At 44.6% G+C, this 23,585-nt stretch overlaps 1 protein-coding gene across 5 annotated transcripts in view; it reads right to left on the bottom strand.

Moving 5' to 3' along the window:
• The window catches only part of SNX31 (sorting nexin 31), a 91,642-nt gene that overhangs the window by 64,672 nt on the left and 3,385 nt on the right, over window positions 1–23,585 (bottom strand). For 3 of the 5 annotated variants that reach the window (XM_063668992.1, XM_063668995.1, XM_063668994.1), the window contains exon 2: window positions 11,890–11,964. The exons of 1 other annotated variant lie outside the window; for it this stretch is intronic. Coding sequence is in view for 1 of the 4 variants with exons in the window: in XM_054499477.2 (XP_054355452.1) it covers window positions 11,890–11,964; window positions 12,065–12,130 (141 nt within the window). In the remaining 3 variants the exon portion in view is untranslated. Of the gene's footprint in view, window positions 1–11,889; window positions 11,965–12,064; window positions 12,131–23,585 lie in introns of those variants that run through there. One more of the 5 variants, XM_054499477.2, reaches the window with a different exon arrangement.

A 23,585-nucleotide genomic window follows, 5' to 3' on the forward strand; every position in this document is an offset into this window, starting at 1 on the left:
CATACTCAGTGGCTTAAAGAAAATGAAAGATGGAATAAGAAAAATAAGGCTGCAAACAGTAAGATTTTTTAATTCCATGGCCTTTGTCACAAATACAGTGAGTATCTGACAAATATTTACCTTGCATAGATACGCCCTAACTTCAAAAAAGTCAACAATCCGATAACTTCTCTCCATGCCCACTACCGTCACCCCGGTCCAAGCCACTATCATCTCTTTTCTAGATTATTGCAGTAGCCTTCCAACAAGTCTCTCCGCTTCTACCTGTGACTCCTTCAGTCTATTCCTAACACAGAATCTAAAGTGATACTTTATTTTTATTTTATTTTATTTTTTTGAGACAGAGTCTCGCTCTGTCACCCAGGCTCGAGTACAGTGGTATGATCTTGGCTCACTGCAACCTCCGCCTCCTAGGTTCAAGCGATTCTCCTGCCTCGTCTCCTGAGTAGTTGGGACTACAGGTGTGCACCACCATGCCCAGCTAATTCTTGTATTTTTAGTAGAGATGGGGTTTCACCATGTTGGCCAAGCTGGTCTCGAACTCCTGACCTCAGGTGATCTGGCTGCCTTGGCCTCCCAAAGTGCTGGGATTACAGGTATGAGCCACTGCATCCAGCCTAAAGTGATACATTAAAAGTGTAAGTCAGCCAGGTGCAGTCATGCACACCTGTAGTCCCAGCTACTTGGGAGGCTGAGGCAGGAGGGTTGCTTGAGCCCAGGAGTTGAAGGCTAGCCACTGCCCTCCAGCCTGGGCAACAGAGCAAGACTCTATCATCTATTAAAATAAGAAAAGTAAGTCAGATCATTCCACTGCCTTGCTCAAAATCATCCTCAACTTCTCATCTCACTCAAGTAAACCCAAAATTCTTACAATGACCTAGAATTGTGCCATCTAATATGGTGGGCATTAGCCACCTGTGAGTAAATTTAAACCTAATTAAAATCATATAAAATTTTAAAATTCAATCTTCAGTCTTGCTAGCCACATTTCAAATGCTTACTAGCCACTTGAAATATTGTAATTTGCTATTGAGTTGGGCAAAGCAGATATAGAGCATTTCCATCGGCACAAAAGTTCTATTGGAAAACATTGGTCTAACATCTGGAATGGTTATTAACTGCCTGCCCGTGGGCAAAACACACTTCCCTGATGCATTTTTTTGGTGGTTGGTTGTTTGATTTTTAGATAACCGGAATTTGGTACCAGCAGTTATTTGTGTGATTTAAAATTTTAAAAACTTGTATCTTGAAGAGAATACAGAATATTACAACCACTTTGAAAGACAGTTTGGCAATTTCTTACAAAGCTAAACACAGTCTTACTCTACAATCCAGCAATAAATACCCAACTGATTTGAAAACTGTCCATACAAAATGTTTATGGCAACTTTATTCATAACCCCCAAAATTTAAACAACAAATATGTCCTTCAGTCTGTGAATGGATAAGCAAATTGTGATATATCCATACAATGAAATGTGTTATTCAGAAATAAAATGAAATAAGCTATCAAAACACAAAAGACATGAATGAAACGTAAATAAATACTGCTAAGTGACAGGAGTCAGTCTGGAAAAGCTATATACTATATGATTTCAATTATATGACATTCTGGAAAAGCCAAAAGTATAGACACTTTATAAAAAGATCAACAGCTGCAAAGTTTTGGGGCAGGGAGGTACAGAATAGCTGAAACACATGGAGTTTTTTAGGGCAATAAAACTAGTCTATATGAAACTAGAATTATGGATTCATGACACTATGCATTAGTCAAAATTACAACAGAACTTCATGTTTTCTGAACTTTACAACAGAAGCTTCATGTGTGCAAATATTTTTAGAAATAATTTAGGAGGTTGGTGGAATCTGAGGATGGAATGTGGAATGTGATAAAGCTATATTACAAATGTATGAAACCAACTCACTGAACGTGGTGAGAAAAAAAGTGCTGACCTAAGTCACTTTGAAAATAAGTGGAGTCTGTATACTAAAGGCAAAGAAACTAACTGTACACAGGCATTGGACTCTGGCTGATAAAGTTGTTTCTCACAGGAGTATAGGTTAGCAGCACTATACTGCTACATGTGTATACAGAATCAAACAAGTAAATGAATGGCAGATAGTGGGAGTCAGGTTTCCAACTGTTGTAGTGGCAGTTTACACATAAGGGGAAGAGGCTAGAATGATCCATGTGGTAATGCACTAGAGTTGAATATATTAGTATGACCACATGTTTAGTTTAATATAGATACAGATGATTACATATAGAAAGATATATTCATGTGTCTGTATACATGGGTTAGTATACACACATATATTTCCTTGCTGTCAGCTGAGAGGACCTAGATGCAACAACACTCCAGTAGCAATGAACATATCTAGTGCCCAGATCTTAGTTTCCAATACCATTCTACAATCAGTGCAACCAAGGATCTATGGAGAAATGGCTGATTTCTAGGGCTGAGGCAGGAAATATACATGATGGGCCTGGAGTACCTTGTAGCTCCAGAAAGAAAGGAAACATTCAAAACAAATGAAAAAAAACAAATCAGGAATGGGAGTATGTCAGAGACAAAGGAGCAAAATGAAAGAGCTTCCATGGGCCAAGATGGAACAATTTGACCAACCAAGTAGTAGTGAAATATAACCCAAAGTATAAAGTGAATATCCATGAGTCCTTATAGACTTGTTTTAAATAAATAGGAGCGACTAGACAAATCTCTTATGCAGAAGAACATCTTTTCTTTTCTTTCTTTTTCTTTTTTTTTTTTTTTTTTGGAGACAGAGTCTTGCTCTTGTTGCCCAGGCTGGAGTGCAATGGCGTGATCTTGGCTCACTGCAACCTCTGCCTCCTGGGTTTGAGTAATTCTCCTGCCTCGCCTCCCGAGTAGCTGGGATTACAAGTATGTGCCACTATGCCTGGCTAATTTTGTATTTTTAGTAGAGACGGGGTTTCTCCATGTTGGTCAGGCTGGTCTCAAACTCCTGACCTCAGGTGATCCACCAACCTCGGCCTCCCAAAATGTTGGGATTACAGGTGTGAGCCGCTGCGCCCAGCCACATCAGATAATTTCTATAGATACTCCTCAAGAATGGGGAGCATAAATCCCCACTCTCAGTGTGGGCTGCATGTGGTGACTTCCTTCCAAAGAGGATACTATGGAAAGAGAGGACAAAAGAGTAACTTTACAGTGGAGAAAACTGACAAATACTACCTCACCCAGGTGATGAAGACCAACATCAAGAGTTTAAGTCAGAGGATAGTAGGTACTCTTGATACAATGTGATTAGAGTGGCACTTTATCTCTGGGGTCTTCATCCCCCCAACCCATAACCCCCATCTAATTATGTGGAAAATATAAGACAAATTCCAAGAAGGATATTCTACAAAATATCTGACAAGTACTCCTTAGAATTATCAAGGTCATTAAACATAAGGAAAATCTAAGAAACTGTTACAGTCAAGAGGAACTTAAGGAGACCTAACAACTCAATGTAATGTGGTACACTGGCCAGAGTCCTGGAAGAGAAATAGGACGTTAGATAAACACTAAGGAGGTCTGAAAAGTTATAGATTGTAGTTAATAAGAATGTATAAATACTGATTTGTTAATTGTAATGAATGTACCATATTAATATAAAACCTTAATAACAGAGGAAACTGTGGATTATATGGAAACCCTCTGTCCTATCTTTTCTGTAAACTAAAACTGTTTCAAAAAATAAAGTTTATTTAAAAAAAACTGATGTTCTGGCTTCTCTTGAAAACTGAGATCTGGAATCAACGGGTTCACACTCAGGCAACTGTCTGGTGAGGGGACCTAAACCGTTCCCATCACTCTCCACTGTTTGTTGGTCACCTGATCCTCATCTCTCATTTAAAGTACCTGCCAATTGGCTGCGGTGGCTCACGCCTGTCATCCCAACACTTTGGGAGGCCTAGGTGGGAAGATTGCTTGAGCCTATGAGTTTAAGACCAGCCTAGGTAACATGGCAAGATGTTGTCTCTACTAAATATACAAAAAATTAAGCCAAGTGTGGTAGCATGTGCCTGTAGTCCCAGCTACTCAGGAGGTTGAGGTGGGAGACTAACCTGAGCTGGAGACTTCAAGGCTAAGGCGGCAGTGAGCCGAGATCACACCACTGCACTCCAGCCTGGGCCACAGGAGTGAGACCTTGTCTCAAAAAAAAAAAAAAAAAAAAAATATATATATATATGTATACACACACACACACACACGCATATATATATGTGTATATATATATATATAGTACTCTCCTGTAGCCATTTAAGTTTGCAATCTCTCATCTAAACCTAGTATAATTTTTTTTTTTTTTTTTTTTTGAGACAAGGTCTCACTCCTGTGGTCCAGGCTAGAGTACGATTAAACCTAGTATAAATTATTATAGGCCGGGCGTGGTGGGTCACGCCTGTAATCCCAGCACTTTGGGAGGCCGAGGCGGGCGGATCACGAGGTCAGGAGATCGAGACCATCCTGGCCAACGCGGTGAAACCCCGTCTCTACTAAAAATACAAAAAAATTAGCCAGGCGTGGTGGGTGCCTGTAGTCCCAGCTACTCGGGAGGCTGAGGCAGGAGAATGGTGTGAACCCGGGAGGCGGAGCTTGCAGTGAGCCGAGATCGCGCCACTGCACTCCAGCCTGGGCGACAGAGCAAGACTCTATCTCAAACAAACAAACAAACAAACAAGACATTATAGCAACAATTCTGTTTCTTTTAAACTCAAGGAAATTTTTCTGCCCTTCCAGAGACTGTCAAAAAGCATCCCAGTTGGAGCATTATCCCAGGCAGGGCTGCTGAAACAACCTGGGATTGATGCACCCATCTCTGCTAATTCCATTAAATAGAAGCAAGAATTTGACTTCTTTGCATGCAATTATTTCTTGGCTAACTGATTAAGTGATCTTTAAAAGGCAATTGTCTTCATTGGCATGTGTTCGTAAATGTCGCAGATGTTCCCGAATCAGTTCTAATCACAGCAGCCTTGAATTAACAGGGCTGCCTGAGTTATCCATCTGCAAGACAGTATCTTGGGGAAGCCCTGAGGCCAAGATCTGGGGAAAAATCAACAAGGATTAAGGTTCTAATACCTATCACAGAGCAGAAACCTTCCCAGCAGGTTTACAACCTGAGCTGACTTGTCAAGGAATCTTTCCCCTCCCTTCTCGGATACTGATCTAAAGGGGACAATGAACATAAAGGAAACTGAGTAGTTAAACGTGCCAAAAGTCACCAATCAAATCCAAATTCGACTCCACCAAAAGAAGACCTTTTCCATGGGTCTCAGTACACAGTTGAGCTATCAAAACCACCAGCGTACTGAGAAGTATCTGGTACTACAGTTCAGCCCTACCTGTCTTTCAAAAAACTAAAGAGATCAAAAGGAAAACATACCTGTTCTGTTCTTTTATTATGTGGTGTTTTCGTTTGTTTGGGGTATTGTGGGGTTTTTTTAAGACTGTGATCTGACAAATATTTTCATAAACCCCAGAACAGGGCGGGTGCGATGGCTCGTGCCTGTAATCCTAGCACTTTGGGAGGCCGAGGCAGGCAGATCACCTGAGGTCAGGAGTTCAAGACCAGCCTGGCCAACATGGCAAAACCCCCTCTCTACTAAAAATACAAAAATTAGCCAGGTGTGGTGGCAGGCACCTGTAATCCCAGGTACCCGGGAGGCTGAGGCAGGAGAATCACTTGAACTTGGGGGGGTGGAGGTTGCAGTGAGCTGAGATCGTACCACCTCACTGTAGCCTAGGTGAAAGAGCGTGACTCCGTCTCAAACAAAACAAAACAAAACAAAACAAACAAGCAAAAAATCCCAGAACAATCTTCTGTACCAACTTCCCCTTTGTACAGCTCTGCCTTTTAACATGAAGAGGCCTTTACAGGCCAGTTGAAAATGTCACCTACTTCCCCCACCTTACTGCATTCACACCCCCCTATACCTTTGCCAAAACGGTGATGGCCTGGGACAAGTGGAATTAGACACAAACAGTGTCTGTTTCTAATGTCGACTCATTCATCCCACCTCTCCAAGTCCCCTTGTAGTTAAAAACCCAAATTCACCAGATAAAGGGCCACAGCTCAGAGTCTGGGTGGTGGCATCTAGCACCTAAGAGCATGGCCTAGAGCTTGCATATTATCCCATTTGTTCCTCAAAACAACACTACGAGGTAGACAGATCCTCAGCACCGTGAACATTGTCATCTTCCACCTTGAGCAGGAGCAACCCCAGACTCAGGGAGATGAAGTGACTTCAAACTAGGACATCCAAGCTAATGACTGGCAGAAGATGGACTCAGTCTTCTCACTGCTGTCATCATCATCACCATCACCTTTTCCACCAAATCTCTGCTAAGCAACTACCAAGGCAGAATTTCATGCTGGGTGTTCCATACCTACAAGACTTCATCCTGTCCCTTCATTCAAATATTTGGGTTTTGCTTGTAAATAATCAGGGGAGACAAAATATAAACACAAAAAGAGGAAGGAGCATGACAAGGTTGAAACATGAAGTGGCACAGCAATCAGAGAAAGGCATCTCATGCAATCAAGGTGGAACTTCCTGGAGGAGATGGGACTGAGGTGGGCTTTGAGAAACGATTGCTCCCTTGACAGGTAGACTAAAACCGGGAGTCATCCCAGGCAGAGGAAGTGAGCCAGCCAGAGACAAAGAGTGGGCCAGCCTGATAGGAAAAGGAGGTATGGGTAGGGAAAGAGGAGATCAGGTTAGGTCAGAGGGGAAGCAGCCAAGTTGGGTCAGCACTTGGCAGGGAGGACAACTGAACCAGCGCATACAGGCTGCACAGCCCTCCCCTCCTGCTGACAGGTCCTTTGCAAGCTTTCCCAACTTGTCCCCATTGCCATGTCTGATGCTGGCAGAGTGCAAAGAAACAGAGCCCCATATCACTGTTCACAGAGCCCCATATCACTTACACAGGATGGCCTCATCTGTAACTTGGTTGAAATGAGCTGATTAAATGTTTCCCTCACAGATTTCTTTAAATCTATTTGGGCAGGGTGGTGCCAGCAAGAGCAGGTGCATAAATCAAACTGGTTTTTTTTTATCTAAAGGCACAGAAAAAGGTGGGGCCAGACAGTTCACATGGCAGGAAGATGGGCAGCACTGAGCAGCAGAGGGTCAAAAAGCTGCCAGAGCCCGAGGGAGCCTCACTGGGAACAGGACTGCAGGTGAGGATGACAGAGGGCGCAGGTCACAGCAGAGCCCATGGAAACACATCCACCTCTTCCCAAGGTCCAGCTTTTCTTTGTTTTGGTTTTTGTTTTGAGACAGAGTCTCCCTCTGTTGCCCAGCCTGGAGTGCAGTGGTGGGATCTCAGCTCACTGCAATCTGTGCCTCCTGGGTTCAAGCAATTCTCACGCCTCATTCTCCCAAGTAGCTGGGATTATAGGAACATGTCACCACACCTGGCTAATTTTTTGTATTTTAGTAGAGACGGGGTTTTACCATGTTGCCCAGGCAGGTCTCAAACTCTTGAGCTGAAGTGATCCACCCACCTTGGCCTCCCAAAATGCTGGGATTCCAGGTGTGAGCCACTGCACCTGGCCAACCCAGGTCCAGTTTTTATGCATTAGCTCCCCACATACCCTGGCTGAGATGGAGTAGAGGCCACCTCACCTGTGCCAGGTACTGCCCCTCAATCTCAGTTATCCAACATGCAAAATTTAAGTCCAATTCTTAAAGCCAAAGATCACACATGCTAAAGTAATAGTCCTAATTTAACAGAATGCATGGCATATAATAGAAACTTAGTAAATATTTCTTAAGCAAATAATCAGTTAATTATATAGATGAAAACTATTCTATCAGGATGCAGAACTAAACTGGAAATAAACTGGAAATAAACTCATATTCCCCAAACACACACACAGATGGGGACCTTTCTACTATTTCCTTTTTTACAGTGCTCTGTGTTAAATCAGATTAAGAATTCTGAGCCGTTTCACTTCCTCCACTGAATAGGAGAAATAAAAACTAGCTGAGAAGTATCTGGGAGAGATCACCCAACCTTTCAGTCTCAGACTTAGTGTGGCCAGATAAAATACAGGATGCTCAGTTAAATGTGTATCAAGTGGTGCATGGGACATACTTATACTAAAAAAAAATTGTTGTTGATTTGTAATTTAAATTTAATTGGGAGACTTTGTATTTGTATTTGCTAAATCTAGCAACCCTACTCAGACTCTTCATTTTTTTTTTTTTTTTTTTTTTGAGACAGGGTCTCACTCTGTCACCCAGGTTGGAGTGCAGTGGCGCAATCTGAGCTCACTGCAACCTACACTCCCAGGCTCAAGCGATCCTCCCACCTCAGGCTCCTGAATAGCTGAGATTACAGGAGCACCACCATGCCTGGCTAATTTTTTGTATTTTTGGAACAGACAGGGTTTTGCCATGTTGCCCAGGCTGGTCTTGAACTCCCGAGCTCAGGCAGTCCACCCACCTTGGCCTCCCAGAGTGCTGGGATTGCAGGTGTGAACCACCATGCCCGGCCTCAGACTCTTTACCTATAAAATGAGAATGATGATGATGATTGAACTGCTGACCTTACTGGGGACTTGCTGGAACAAAATCCTGTGTCTGGAACTCTCATGACAGAGAGTGGATGTCGGAGGCCTGGGGTCAGGGCTGAATGAAGGGGATTGAGAGCAAAAAGATTATCGGGGCTAAGGGCAAACTTCCCCTTCATCCTCTGAAGGTTCACTAAAAAACGAACTGGCAAAAGGCCGATTCATAGGAAAAAAGGCGTACAAATTTACTAACATGTGCGGGAGTCTTACAAAATATAAGATCTCAAAGAAATGGCCAGACGGTTGATGGTTTTATACCATCTTGAGATTACAGAAAAAAGCGGCATGGTACCAAAAACAGGTTATGGTGGCGAATCAGGTTATGGTGGCAAGACAGGTCATGGGAAGAAGAGGAGAGACCTGGCCAGCAAAGGTGGTCTTAGTATACAGAGGAAACCCACAGGTAGCAGCTCTCAGAAAGAATAGTTGGTAAACATTTGTTTCAGATCTTTAAAGGTGTCAGACTCTCTGTGATTCTTTCCTAAATCTGAACAAGAGAGGACTTCAGAGAAAGCCTGGCTGCATCAATACAGATTCTCTCTACAGGTGCAAATCTCCTCCACAAAAGGCAGCTTTTCAGCTATTCTGATATTTCCAGCTCTTTACACAGCCATCTTGAAATATGTCATAGTAGTACATTTTGAGATGAAATATTTTGGTTTCCTTCAAGGACAAGGGGACTTTTAAAGGCAAAAAAAAAATTTCAACCTTGATCGTGGTGGTGGTAATTGTATACATTTAACAAAATTCATTACACCAAACCCATAAAGTTGGGGAATTTTATTACATTACATGATTCCAAAATATAGTAAAAGTATGTTAGTTTAGGACTCAGTCATTTGACTCATTGTTTACTGATACGATTGATTTTATCAGCTTTAGAAAGAAACCACATTAGTGTAATAGGTCAGAGCAGGTTCTAGAAATCAAATACTGCCTCCAACATTAACAGTATGACTTTGGGAAAATTGTTCCTCAGCTGCTTCATTTGTTAAATTGGACTAATTCTAATGCTAGCTCATAAAGCTATTGTAAAAATTAAGCTATTACAGGTGAAGTGTTTGGTACCAAACTCAGTACACAGTAACTACTTGTTATTATTTCAGATTGATTATAAATACCAATAGCCATCTAAGATCTAAATAGTTTCTTTAAAAATGTAGTAGTTTGTATAGAAAGGGGGAAAATGATAAATATTCATATAAGATATATGGAAGTTGGAAACTAGACAAAGAAATTTCCATTTTAGTATTTTGAGAAATCTGGGATAAATATGAAATACTTATTAAAATCTATTGTATACCCTACTGAGGGCACCGAGCCATGGTAATTCAATATTTAAAGGCCCCAATAGTAAATAACAGACAATTTCTACTTCATGTCTTACCAAATAGAAGATCAAGAATAAAATTTATTCACTCTATGCCTCTGCTTCTGGACCTGCTAGGATTTGGTTCATCTGAGTTTTCCTGAAAATAAGCATTTTCCCGAGTATGTTGGGTAAGGAGGGCCAGATTCAGGAATGCTTGAAGCCTCTGAGTCCACAAATGTTTGCTGAGCATATATTATGTACCAGGCTCTGCAAGAAGCTGGCCCCTAATCTTCACAAGCACACTGTGAGGCTGACATCCATAAGGACCCATTTGCTTATTATTTCTGATGAGAAAATTGAAGATCAGAGGAGAGGTGAGGTGATCAGCCAGGACGCAGTTGATCAGTCACAGACTCTCTTGCTGCCTACTGCTCTGCTCCCGCCCCTTCCCCACCTCAAGCTGCAGGAAGACAGAGGAGGGTAGGAGAGGATACCCTGCTTCCCCCTGCCAATGTCTAAGACACTCATCCTTTCTCTTCCTTTGAGATCCCTGCCTCTGCAGTCCTCACAATTCCCCATGTGTTTCAGTCACAAGTAGCTTCTTATCTTCCAGAAGTCTGAATCTATGCCATTCTTCATTCAATCATTTGACAATCGTTCCTAAGGACCTACTGGGTCACAGCACTAGTAATACAAAGATGACCACTCAAATTAACTAGTAACCACATTACAACTGTTCTTAGTTGACTCCAAAGATACTTAATCACACCTTGAAAATGGACTTTTCCAATGCCCTATGATGTATGAGCAAGAAGGCTTGCTACAGTGACAATTTCAACAGCAGAAAAAACAAACTAAGCTGTCGGTCAACAGAAGATGGTTAAATGAAACATGGTGTATCTAACTCACTAGAAACCCAGAGACTGTCTGAAAAAACTCTCTCAAAACAAACAAACAAACAAACAAACAAAAACAGCTGTTGCCTCTGGGCAAGTTTTTTCTGTTTTCTCTACACTTTTTTTTTTTTTTTTTTTTTTAATAGAGACGAGGTCTCGGCTATGTTGCCCAGGCTGGTCTCAAACTCTGGGACTCAAGTAATCCTCCCGCCTCAGTCTCCCAAAGTATTGGGATTACAAGCATGAGCCACAGTGCCTGGCCTGTACTTTTGTTTTTGTTAGGTATGTGCTCTTTATAACCTAAAATCTAAAACAAAAAAAACAAAAAGCACTATTCCTGGGGGAGTGGAGGAGGAGGGTAAAGTTTATTTCTAAACTTTCATTTACTTCTCTAATCCATTTTGAAGATTTATAACACCTCCTTATAAGAACAATGAAACCCATTAGAGCAGACTAATAAATCAGTCTGCCTCCCAGAGAAAATACTGTCAAGACAGCAGGGTGAGAAACTATCCTAGCTTGGTAAGTCATGTTCCCTGGTTCCCAGCCTGCCAGTACTTGAAGCCTCATGGCCATTCGAAAGCAAAACTAGAGACACACCTTTTTAAAGAGGTCAAACTTAAGAAACTCTGGAGACAAAGGAGATTAAATACCCATGTACAAGACTCCAAAGACTCTAGGCCTTGATCTAGACCCAGTTTCCTAATTTTGGAGGGAAGCATTGTCCTGGGGAACAGCGGGCACTGAAATGGGGCCCAGCATAGCCCCAGCGCCCTGCCAGGCCGGGATAGCGGGGATCACCCGGCTGCGGCTGCGAGGGGCTTGGAAGAATCACCTGCGCCCGCTTCCCTCATCTCACAGCTCTAGGCGACCAGCAGCCGCAGCAGGCATTCATCCAACTGTATGCCAAGCAATTCAGTTCATCGTTACCAGGACCCTGTTTCACAATAGGAAGCCCGAGGCCCTGAAACGCCCAGTGTCTTGCCAAAGTCAGAGGAACAGAGCGCTTTGGGGACAGCTTTCTCCGCCTGTCTCAGTGGATGGGCTTGTATCCGCCTCCAACCTGCTCACCTGTTCGTTCCAACCGTGCAGCTGGCTGTAGCGCACCCTGCAGAAGAGGAACCCGTCCAGGTACACGGAGTACAGCTGCAAACACACAGACACCCCGTCCCGGGTGAGCAGAGGGATAAGTGAGCATTGCCACCGGCCCCCTCCCTGCCCACCCTGACCCCAGCCCTGGGCGCACCACGTAGCGGCCCCCCAGCGCGTCGGACCGCTGCTGGGACACCGGGATACAGAAATGCATCTTCATGGCTGAGCGGTGGCTTGGGAGTAGCGCTGGGAACCCGACCTGCGGCGGCGGGCGGTGCGCGGCTCTGAACTCGGCAGCGGTGGACGCAGCCGGGCCTGCCACGCGACTCAAGGCGAACCCCGGCGCCCGCTCTCCCTGGCCCGGGGCGTCCACAGGTGGGGCCGGGGCCGGGCCGCGCCACCTCCCAGTCCCCGCCCCATCCAGCCCCGCCGCTCTGGTCCCGGGATAGGTGGTGCCCGGGACTGGAGCCCATCCACGGCCACCCCCACCCCGGACATCGGCCACTGTTGGCATTTTCTCCAAGACGGCCCGTGAGAGGCTTGAAAACAGTTTGTGTCCCATTACCTGCCAACGCTGCCTGCAGTGCACTAATTAAGATTTCTGTAATTACATAGATCTAGTAACTGCCCTATGATTAGCAGAGTTATGTTTAGTCAGCTTTTTGTATTGACATTTGTTAAATGTAACACAAGACATGCAGCAATATATGCAACCCTGCTTTAGTATTATTCTTTCAGTCTTGTTTTTTCCCCTTAAAATACCAGAAGCCCCCCAAAATGGAAATGGCTTGGGTCTCTCTTGATCCCTGAGAAGCCCTCATTTTTAGACAGGTGCATTCACATAAACACTTGGTTCTCTGGACTACCCAGTGCAAGTTCTTTCAACAGTCTCTCATTTTTAGTTGCTATGGAAAATAATCTTCCTAATTCTCTTATTTTAGTTAAATGAAACTAGAATTCCTCCTGCCTTGCCGTGATCACAGAGCACAGAGACGCTGCAGCTCTCGCCAGCCTGTTCTGTAGCAAGCCCTGGGCTGGCTCCATTCTTCCCTCTCTCCTTTAATCCACCCATAACTCTTCCAGGTAAACAGAGGACATCCTAACATGGACAAAACAGGCCCAGGGGGTGGAGGAACTTGTCCAAGCTCACAGGGCATTTTTTTCATGGGTCTCAGTCGTTTACTGCAGGATTTCATCAGGATCATTGAAAGTCCTTTCAAATGCCAGTCATCCCTGGGGTAAGAGCTGCATGCCTGAAATGGGAATCTGAGACTAAGGAAGGAGAAGCGACGCCTGCCAAACACCGGTATCTCCTGCGTGCTTGCTGGTTGCCAGGACCTGACATATGCTATGCCATTTAATTTTCACAAACACCTGTGGGCTAGGAGCCATTGACAGTTCTGGTCTTATAGAAAAGGAAATTGAGACTTAGGGCCATTAAGTGAGGGAAGCAGTATAATATAGTAGTTAAGAGAATGGCAACAGGAATTCGTGTCCCAGCTTAGTGGCTTCTAGTTGAGAGGCCTTGGGCAAATTAGTGTTTTTTTTTGTTTTGTTTTGTTTTGTTTTGAGACAGAGTTTTGCTCTTGTTGCCCAGACTGGAGTGCAATGGCATGATCTCAGCTCACCACAACCTCCGCCTCCCGGGTTCAAGTGATTTTCCTGCCTCAGCCTCCTGAGTAGCTGGGATTACAGGCATACGCCACCACACCCGGATAATTTTGTATTTTTAGTAGAGATGGGGTTTCTCCATGTTGGTCAGGCTGGTCTCGAACTCCTGACCTCAGATGATCCGCCCACCTCGGCCTCCAAAAGTGCTGAGATTACAAGTGTGAAATTAGTGCACTCTTTAAGCTGCTGTTCCTTCTTATGAAAAAAGGGTCTTGAGCAAACATGGAAGCGATTCCTGGTTGGTGGATACCTATTTTGAGCAAACACAGAAAGGGATAGGAGCTGGAAGGTTGGGCATGCAGAGTTAAGTCTTCGCATCCTGTGTATCTTTCTTCATCTGCCTGTGTCCTCCTCACTCTCTTGAGGTTCAGACCAGTGAGTCAGAAAGGTAAGGCTGGATGGCTTGGGATGTATATCTTTCTCTGTCTTTAGCTGTATTGGTCTATGTTGAGTGTCTAGGGTCTTTTGGAATTTGAGGAAATATACAAAATTATACGATACATAGGAGAACTACAAAATCATACCAGTGGTTCTAAAATGTCCATGGTTCCTGGAGGATTTTCTGGTCCAGAACACCTACTCAGAGACTGACTGTAGTTGGTTGAATAGTGTCCTGATTTGGAAATAGGGTCTTGGCAGACATCATAAGGTAAGGCTCAAGATGAGATCCTACTGGATTAGGGCAGCTCTATATCCAATTAGCATGTCCTTATAAGGCACAGAAAAAGAAATACAGAGACACAGAGGAGAAGGCCACATGAAGACAGAGGCAGAGCTGGAGTTGTGCTTCCAGAAGCCAAGGAGCGCTTCAGGCCACCAGAAGCTCAGGAGAACAAGGAAGGAGTCAGCCTTAGAGCTTTCAGAGGGAGCACGGCTCTGCCGACACTTTGATTTCAGACTTCCAGCCTCTAGAAGTATGAGAGAATTCATTTCTGTGGTTGTAAGCCACCCAGTTTGAGGCACTTTGTTATGGAAGCCGTGAGAAAAACCTACACTGATGCTGTGGCCACAGTCAGCCTCATGCCAGAGAGCAGAGGGCTGAGCCCCTGGCCGTGTGCGCAACTAGGAGGAGATTGGAACAGAGAAAGAGCAGCTCAGAGGAAAGGAGACCTGCAATCTGAGGGACAGTGTCCTGAATGTAGTAACAAGACTGGCTAACCCTACGCAGCACTCACTCTCGGCCAGACGTAACTCTGTGTAACATGCACAAACTCATTTAATGCTTGCAACAACCATCTGGACTTGGTGGGTTTTGTTTTTGTCTTTGTTTTGGAGACAGGGTCTTGCTCTGTTGCCCAGGTTGGAGTGGAGTGGCATGATCATGGCTCACTGCAGCCTTGACCTCCCCAGGCTCAGGTGATCCTCCCACCTCAGCCTCCCAAGTAGCTGGGACTACAGGGGTGCGCCATAACACCCGGCTAATTTTTTTTTATTTTTTTGGTAGAGATGGGGTTTTGCCCATGTTGCCCAGGCCAGTCTCTAATCCCTTGGTCTCAAGTGCTCCTCCCACCTCAGCCTCCCAAAGTGCTGGGATTACAGGCGTGAGCCACTGCCCTGGTCTTTGGTGTGATTGTTATCCCTATTTTACAGGAGATGAAACTGAGGTGGAGGGAAATCAATAACTCACCCGAAGTCACACAGTTTGTAAGAGAAGAGTCAGGATTCAAATCCAGGCTGCCTGGAAAGTCTCCAAAGCCCTTGCTCCTAATCACTTCTCCAAACAAAAATAACATTTCAGTCTGTACTTACTCATTTGAGGAACTCTGAAAAATCAAGAGTCCCCAAATTTGAGGGATGACATCAGGAAAATACCACTCTATGGAAATGAAACTGCTGGGAATCGAGCCGTGGCAGAAGTGACCCCCACCCCAGGGGACCTGGGAATGGGCTGCTGAGAAGCACATGTCCCTTCCAGGGCCTCTGTGCGGGCATCACATCCAATGTGGGAATTGAAAGATGAAGATGGAAAAAGTGAAGAAGATGGGGCCAGGTGCGGTGGCTCTCGCCTGTAATTCCAGCACTTTGGGAGGCTGAGGCATGCGGATCACTTGAGGTCAGGAGTTCGAGACCAGCCTGGCCAACATGGTGAAACACTGTCTCTACTAAAACTACAAAAATTAGCCAGATGTGGTAGTACACACCTGTAATCCCAGCTGCTAGGGAGGCTGAGGCAGGAGAATTGCCTGAACCCAGGAGGCGGAGGTTGCAGTAAACTGAGATTGTGCCATTGCACTTCAGCCTGGGTGACAGAGTGAGAATTCGTCTCAAAAAACAAAACAAAACAAAACTGAAGACAGAAGGTGGGGCCAGCTACAACAACCTTACTGTCTAGTAAGAGGAGGCAGACAATATTCAAAAACTACTAAATACCAGCACCTTGGGGAGGGGGCACGGTGATGTCTAGTCTGCCACAACAGCACACAGGAGGGACATTGACCCAGCAGGCATGAAGGGAGGAGCAGAGCGGGAAAGGCTTTCTGGAGAAGGTGATGTTTCAGAGAGATTCTTCAGGAAGAGTTAACTGGTAAGAGCATTTTAGGAAGGCAACACAGCAAAGGCCTGGGATAAAATTAAAAGAAACAAAAAGCCAGGTGATATGGTTTGGCTGTGTCCCCACCCAAATCTCATCTTGAATTGTAGCTCCCATAATTCTCACATGTTGTGGGAGGGACCCTGTGGGAGATACCTGAATCATTGGGGCAGTTTCCCCCATACTGTTCTCGTGGTGGTGAATACGTCTCATGAGATCAGACGGTTTTATAAGGGGAAACCCCTTTTGCTTGGCTCATTCTCTGTTGTCTGCCACCATGTAAGAAGTGCCTTTCAGCTTCCTCCTTCTGCCATGATTGTGAGGCCTCCCCAGCCACGTGGAGCCGTAGACCCATTAAACATTTTTTTCTTTATAAATTACCTAGTCTCGAGTATGTCTTTATCAGCAGGAGTTTGTTGTTACGGAGAAGTATAGGTGAGGCCTAAGAAGAGGACAGTGAGGCTGGGGAGGGAGGAAGCCTGATCTTTTGAAGGATGCAGCTGCTGGGCCAAGAAGCTTGGAGTTCACCCTGTAGATGAAGAAGAGCTACCTATGGGAGAAGGTGTGGACAGCATGTGTTCTAGATGGAGATCACTGAGGCCAGTGTGCAGGGAATGAGGGGGGCTGTCACATAACTAGAGGCAGTCAGACCAGCAAGGAAGTTTTTTGAGAGAAAAGACTGTAGAACATGAGTCTTGTAAAGCGCTCCTCAAAAACTGGGTGGGAGGCCTGGGTGGCATCATCTGTAATAACCCCTCTTGGAGGTTCACAAAGTGCTTTAGTGTATGGAGGGCTCTGAGATGTCTGCAGCAAGGAAACCTGGGACTCTGTTTTACATTGTACCTGTTCACACTGCAGAGGCTAATGTCCCAGGAATGGCTGTCAACAGAAGACAGAGGCCTAGGCTAGGGCAGTGTCAAAAAGGATGGATTTAAAAATATTTAAGAAGCATGCTTGGTCTCTCAAGTCACCTGCTTGTCCCTCTTCCAAGTGTACTTTCCTTCCTTTTTTTCTTTCCTTACTGTTCTAAAGATTTTAAAGAAACTTCCACTCCTGCTCTGAAAAATAAATAAATAAAAACAGCCAGACATGGTGGCTTACACCTGTAATCCCAGCACTTTGGGAGGCCAAGGCAGGCAGATCACCTGAGGTCAGGAGTTCAAGACCAGTCTAGTCCAACATGGTGAAACCCTGTCTCTACTAAAAATACAAAAATTAGCCAGGCGTGGTGGTGGGTGCCTGTAATCCCAGCTACTCGGGAGGCCGAGGCGGGAAAATCTCTTGAACCTGGGAGGCAGAGGTTGCAGTGAGCCGAGATAACGCCACTGCACTCCAGCCTGGGCAACAGAGTGAGATTCTGTCTCAAAAAAAAAAAAAAAAACTTTAAGAGCAAAGCACAAACTGTATAATTACCTAGAAATGGCTCCTGTCCTCAAAAAACCAAAAGATAACCATTTAGGCTTTAACAATTTGTTGACCCTAAACCACTTTGGGATCCTTTCACAATGTATTGCAAAGTTTGGGTACTTGTACTTGATCCACATTCTGGAGGTTTTCATTTCCTTTCTCTTAGATCCTTTCTTCATGTGTAATGGTTGCTGCCAACAATGATTCCCAGATGTGACCCTGCTCTGTCCCAGTCTGGCAGCGAGAAGTATGGAAAAACTGAACTAGGCATTCAATTCTGAAGAAATACAGGTGCAAGAGCAAGCATTCGACAGTCATCCACCATGCTAATGAAGCTTACACAGAAAGATGGCATGCCATTGGATATCGTACCTTACAGTAAATTAATATTTTGTTAAAATGTAATTTTAAAAAATGAGGAGGGAAAGTGACACAAGACTTGGATTAATCAGGCATGGGAAGTAAAGAAAAGTGGGGAGGCTGGGCATGGTGGCTCATGCCTGTAATCCCAGCACTTTGGGAGGCCGAGGCAGGCAGATCACCTGAGGTCGGGAGTTCAAGACCAGCCTGACCAACATGGAGAAACCCCCGTCTCTACTAAAAATACAAAATTAGCCAGGTGTGGTGGCGTATGCCTGTAATCCCAGCTACTCAGGAGGCTGAGGCAGGAGAATTGCTTGAACCTGGAAGGCAGAGGTTGCGGTGAGCCAAGATCACGCCATTGCACTCCAGCCTGAGCAACAAGAGCAAAACTCCAACTCAAAAAAAAAAAAAAAAAAAAAAAGAGAAAGAAAGAAAGAAAAGGAGGGAAGGGAGCCCCGAGACTTCCTCTGGGTTTGGGTGGAACAGGCTTGCTGGCCAAGGAGACCTCATTTGGGGAGGCAGCAGGTATACCTGTGGAGTCCAGACTGTGCTTGGATGTGTGGGAAGGAGGTCCAGCTGGAGGGCTTGGGAACCAATCTGAAGTGGAGGGACAAGACGGGGATTGGGAATAGGGGTGAAGATCAGGGTCACAGGAGACGGTGCAGTCACCTGGTGAAGGCCCAGAGGTGAGGAATGAAGTGGACTACTTGGGAGGCTGAGGCAGGAGAATCCCTTGAACCTGGGAGGCAGAGGTTGCAGTAAGCCAAGATCGCCCAACTGCATTCCAGCCTGGGCGCCAAAGGTAGACTTCAAAAAAAATAATAATAATAATAACATCAACAACAACAACAACAAAAACTAAAAAAATTGGTCACCAGCTGTGATTTGTTACCACTGTGAAAAATCACAAATCCTTGGCATTTTGTTTAGATCTTGGCAGGTCAGTTCAGCCCAGCCTGGACTGACCATGGGAATCATCTGGGAAGCTTTAAAAAAATGCTGATGTCTGGGTCCCACCTTCAGGGATCCTGATTTAATTGTTTTTTGGAGGATAGCCTGGGCATCGGGATGCTAATGCTCCCAAAGTGTGAAAACTACTGGAGAGTGAGTAAAACCCACTGTAGTCAGAGTCCCTCACGGCTCCGAAGATTCTAAAGGCTGCAATTTTGGCTCAGCTTGCTGTCTAGGAGATGGAGGCTACTGTTGGAAAAATGCTTCCCCGGGAAGCTACGTTAGAATCTCATCCAGGCAGCTTGCAGGGACAAAACTGTAGTCTGTGAAACATTGCCTGAGATTTTATTCAAAGTCTTTTTCATTCATTTGTAGAATGCAAGTTCGTTTCTTGTGCTGCTAGGAACCTATTAAGCGACAGTGAGTGGAAGCTCAAATGCTGCTGCAGAGGCATTAGCCAGTATTTAAGAGCACAGTTAACATGTAGTGGGTACTTCCCATGTGTCAGACACTATTCAGGGCACTTTACAATATTACTTCACTTGATCCGCACAACAACCCTATGAAATAGGTACTACTGTATGCACTTTACTGATAAGGAAACTGAGATCAGAGAGGTTAAGTATCTTGCCCAAAGTTGCACAGCTGGTAAGTCCCACAGCCAGGATTTGAAACTCGAGTGCCCAGGCTCTGCAGTGATCTGTGGGACACTAGGACCACAGTGGGGCATGGCCAGTGTGGACTTTGTGTAAGCACACACGAGATGCTTCTGGGATCACCATACTTTCAAGAGGTTCTTTGCAATGAGTCAAGGTCTTGGTTAGGGGTGAACCAATGACTGCTGTTTGATCACTCCTGGTGGGACCTACTCTGTGCCCACTGGCTGCTAGGCTTGGCAGAATTCAAATTTTAATACAGTTGTTTCCAACTGCATTGTACAGGTGGAAAATATGTTGATTTAAGAAGAACTTAGATTCATGTGGGATTCACACATGGATTACAAAGCAGGATCAAGAATTAAGTAAGGGACATAAGAAGGTGTGGGGGCTGGCCGGGCACAGTGGCTCATGCCTATAATACCAGCACTTTGGGAGGCCTAGGTGGGTGAATCACCTGAGGTCAGGAGTTCAAGACAGACTGGCCAACATGGTGAAACCCCATCTCTACTAAAAATATAAAAATTAGCCAGGCCTGGTGGCGGGCTCCTGTAATCCTAGCTACTCGGGAGGCTGAGGCAGGAGACTTGCTTGAACCCAGGAGGCGGAGGTTGCAGGAGCTGAGATCACGCCACTGCCCTCCAGCCTCTCCAGCCTGGGCGACAGAGCAAAACTCCATCTCAAAAAAAAAAAAAGGTGTGGGGGGACATCACTATTCTTTTCATTCAGGGTCAAGGAGCACAGCAAGACATTCCTGAGGCTGTCCCATGTACAGGTCTCAGAGACAGATATCTAAGGTATTTGGTTTGAGGCATTTTAATTATTTTTGCTTGCTTACAGATGGCTATTTTTATTGGTTACAAGTAACGAGAATGTTTCCTGCTTTTCTGAACAAAGGTAGCAACTCCATAGACATCAGAACTATTTTTAAGTGTTTTTTTGTAAAAGCAATATCCATTCATTGTATAAAATTTAGAAAACACAGATAAACCAAAAGAAGAAAGTAAAAAGTTTCCTCAACCCCAAGACAAAGAGTAATTACTGTTTGTGTTTTGGTTTGGATCTTTTGGCAAACATTTGGTACAATTTTAGTTTATATCTTTCCAGTCTTTTCAACCCTGGCTTTATAAGTTACCCCTACCCACAAAATGAGGTCTTTTAAGACATACAGTTTTAGAGCTTTTTTTTTTTTTTCACTTAATCCTTTTCCTTTTTCTCCTTATTCTGCTTTCATAGGTAAAATGAGACAAACTCTTTGATCTACTGACAACTCTACTGTATCATTTCTCTATATAATGAAAAAGATAACAATAGAAGGATTAACAAAAGACAGAAAAATGATTTAGGAACTACGGGAGAAAAAAAGAATGAAAATATAATTAAGATCACTCTTTGGCTGAAAGTAAATTATGCCAGTGGAAATGATTTTGCTCAAATTATATATCAGTTATTGTGATTATTAGTTACCTTTCTCTGAGCACTTACCATCTTCCAGAGAACCATTTTACGTAAACTGCTTTGTTCAATCTTCACACCTACCCACAGATTAGCTAATGGTATTAGCAGTAGTAATAATAGTAGAATGCTGATTTTCAGATTAAAAAACTAAAGCAGAAAGAGGTGAGCTTGTCCCAGTCACATTGCTTAAAAGTGGCAGGGCCAGAAATTGAATCCAGGCTCTCTAAGCCTAAACTCTTTGCGGCAATTTTTATTATTTATTTTAAATTTACTTCATATGAGTTATTAGCCACTAATGTATGCTGTTTCCTGTAAATACAATGTTTTACCCATGCCTACGGGCTCTTCAGAGTGATACTAAATGATTGTGTTTTACACAAGAGATCAAACCAGGTCCTGCAGTGTCACTCAGCACCGGGCTCTAACTCAAGTGGCAGGCGTCCCTGACCTGACAGAAGGTTCTGTAGGGGTCAGACTTGATGCCCAGAAAGTTCCTATATTCAGCCTTCCCCACTAACACTGGCCTGGCCTCTCCTAGCAGCCTGGCCTGGGCCTGTCAAACTCCAGTGTACTTGCTCTGAATCCCTCCTCTCCACAGACCCCAGTGATTAGCCATAAAATGAGCTCACAAAGGCATTTACACTAAAATCATAAATCTGAATAATATTTGTAAAAGGGCTGCTTTGAGAGGTTCTACTCAGTATTGGGTTCTGCTGGCAGACCAAGCCCTGGCAAACACACATTCGAGCTAATGCAGCATGGATCACCCCTTTATATTTTCCTCATGTCATACAGTTTTTAGGAGCCTTTTGATGAATATTCAATCTTCACAACAATCCTACCTTCCAGAAAAGCAGGTCGATTTTTTTTTTTTTTTTTTTTTTGTTTTGAGACAGGGTCTTGCTCTGTCGCCCAGGCTGGAGTGCAGTGGCGTGATCTCGGCTAACTGTAACCTCTGCCTCCCAGGTTCAAGCGATTCTCTTGCCTCAGCCTCCCGAGTAGTTGGAATTACAGGCATATGCCACCATGCCCAGCTAATTTTTGTATTTTTAGTAGAGACGAGGTTTCACCATGTTGGCCAGGCTGGTCTCAAACTCCTGACCTCAGGTGATCCACCCGCCTCGGCCTCCCAAAGTGCTGGGATTACAGGCGTGAGCCACCGCGCCCAGCAAAAGTAGGTAGATATTATAAGTTCCATATTACTGACGAAAAACACTAAGGCCCAGAGAGGTTCAGAGGATTAGAAGGTTATAGAATCATAAATTCTCATAAATGCAAGAGGATCAAAAAAGTCCATCAAAACCAGGGATAACAATAAGACTAGAACCGAGTGTTGACTCTGATTCAGGTAGCAAACACCTGAGGCCCTGTTTTAAAAAGAATGAGGTTAGTGGGAAATAATGATAGCTAATATATATATATATTTTTTAATCTAGATAGGGTCTCACTCTGTCACCCAAGCAGGATTATGGTTCACTGCAGCCTCGACCCCCTGGGCTCAAGTCATCCTCTCACCTCGGCCTCCCAAGGAGCTGGGACTATAACATGCACCACCACACATGGCCAATTTTTTTTTAATTTTGTAGAAACAAGGTCTAACTATTTTGCTCAGGCTGGTCTCAAACTCCTGGGCTCTAGCAATCCTCCTGCCTCAGCCTCCCAAATTGCTGGGATTACAGGTGTGAGCCACTGCATCCAGCCACTGTTTTTTTTGTTTTTGTTTTTGTTTTTGTTTTTTTTGAGACAGAATCTTGCTCTCTTGCCCAGGCTGGAGTGCGGTGGCATGATCTTGGCTCACTGCAACCTCTGCCTTCCAGGCTCAAACAATTCTCGTGCCTCAGCCTCCGAAGTAGCTGGGATTACAGACATGCACCACCACGTCCAGTTAATTTTTGTATTTGTAGTAGAGACAGGGTTTCGCCACGTTGGCGAGGCTGGTCTTGAACTCCTGGCCTCAAGTGATCCACCTGCCTTGGCCTCCCAGAGTGCTAGGATTACAGGCATGAGACACCGTGCTCAGCCATATTAAATCATTTAACCTCATGACATGTAGTAGGTACTCTTCTGCTCCTCCCTTTATTGATGAGCTCACTGAAGAACTGCATGATTGAGAAAACTGCCCAAGGTTATGCAGCTGTTAAATGACAGAGCCAGGATACGAACTCAGACAGTATGATTCTAAAGCCGGTATTCTCAACTGCTATGATCACTTAGCAATGCCTGTCGGGGCAGGAGTAGGGAGAGATGGCACTTGTAACATGTATTTGCAGCCCCCAAGCTCTTAATAACTGCCATGCTGGGTGGGGCATGGTGGCTCACGCCTGTAATCCCAGCACTTTGGGAGGCCGAGGTGGGTGGTTCACCTGAGGTCAGGAGTTTGAGACCAGCCTGGCCAACATGGTGAAACCCCGTCTCTACTAAAATACAAAAATTAGCCAGGCATTGTGGCAGGCACCTATAATCCCAGCTACTTGGGAGGCTGAGGCAGGAGAATCACCTGAACCCAGGGGGCAGAGGTTGCAGTGAGCTGAGATTGCGCCACTGCACTCCAGCCTAGGCCACAGAGCAAGACTCCGTCTCAAAAAAATAAAATAAAAATAAATAACTGCCATGCTTTCTCATCTAAACTGTCCCACCAG

This window comes from Pongo pygmaeus, chromosome 7, assembly GCF_028885625.2.
Source record: "Pongo pygmaeus isolate AG05252 chromosome 7, NHGRI_mPonPyg2-v2.0_pri, whole genome shotgun sequence".
Taxonomy (NCBI): Eukaryota; Metazoa; Chordata; class Mammalia; order Primates; family Hominidae; genus Pongo; species Pongo pygmaeus.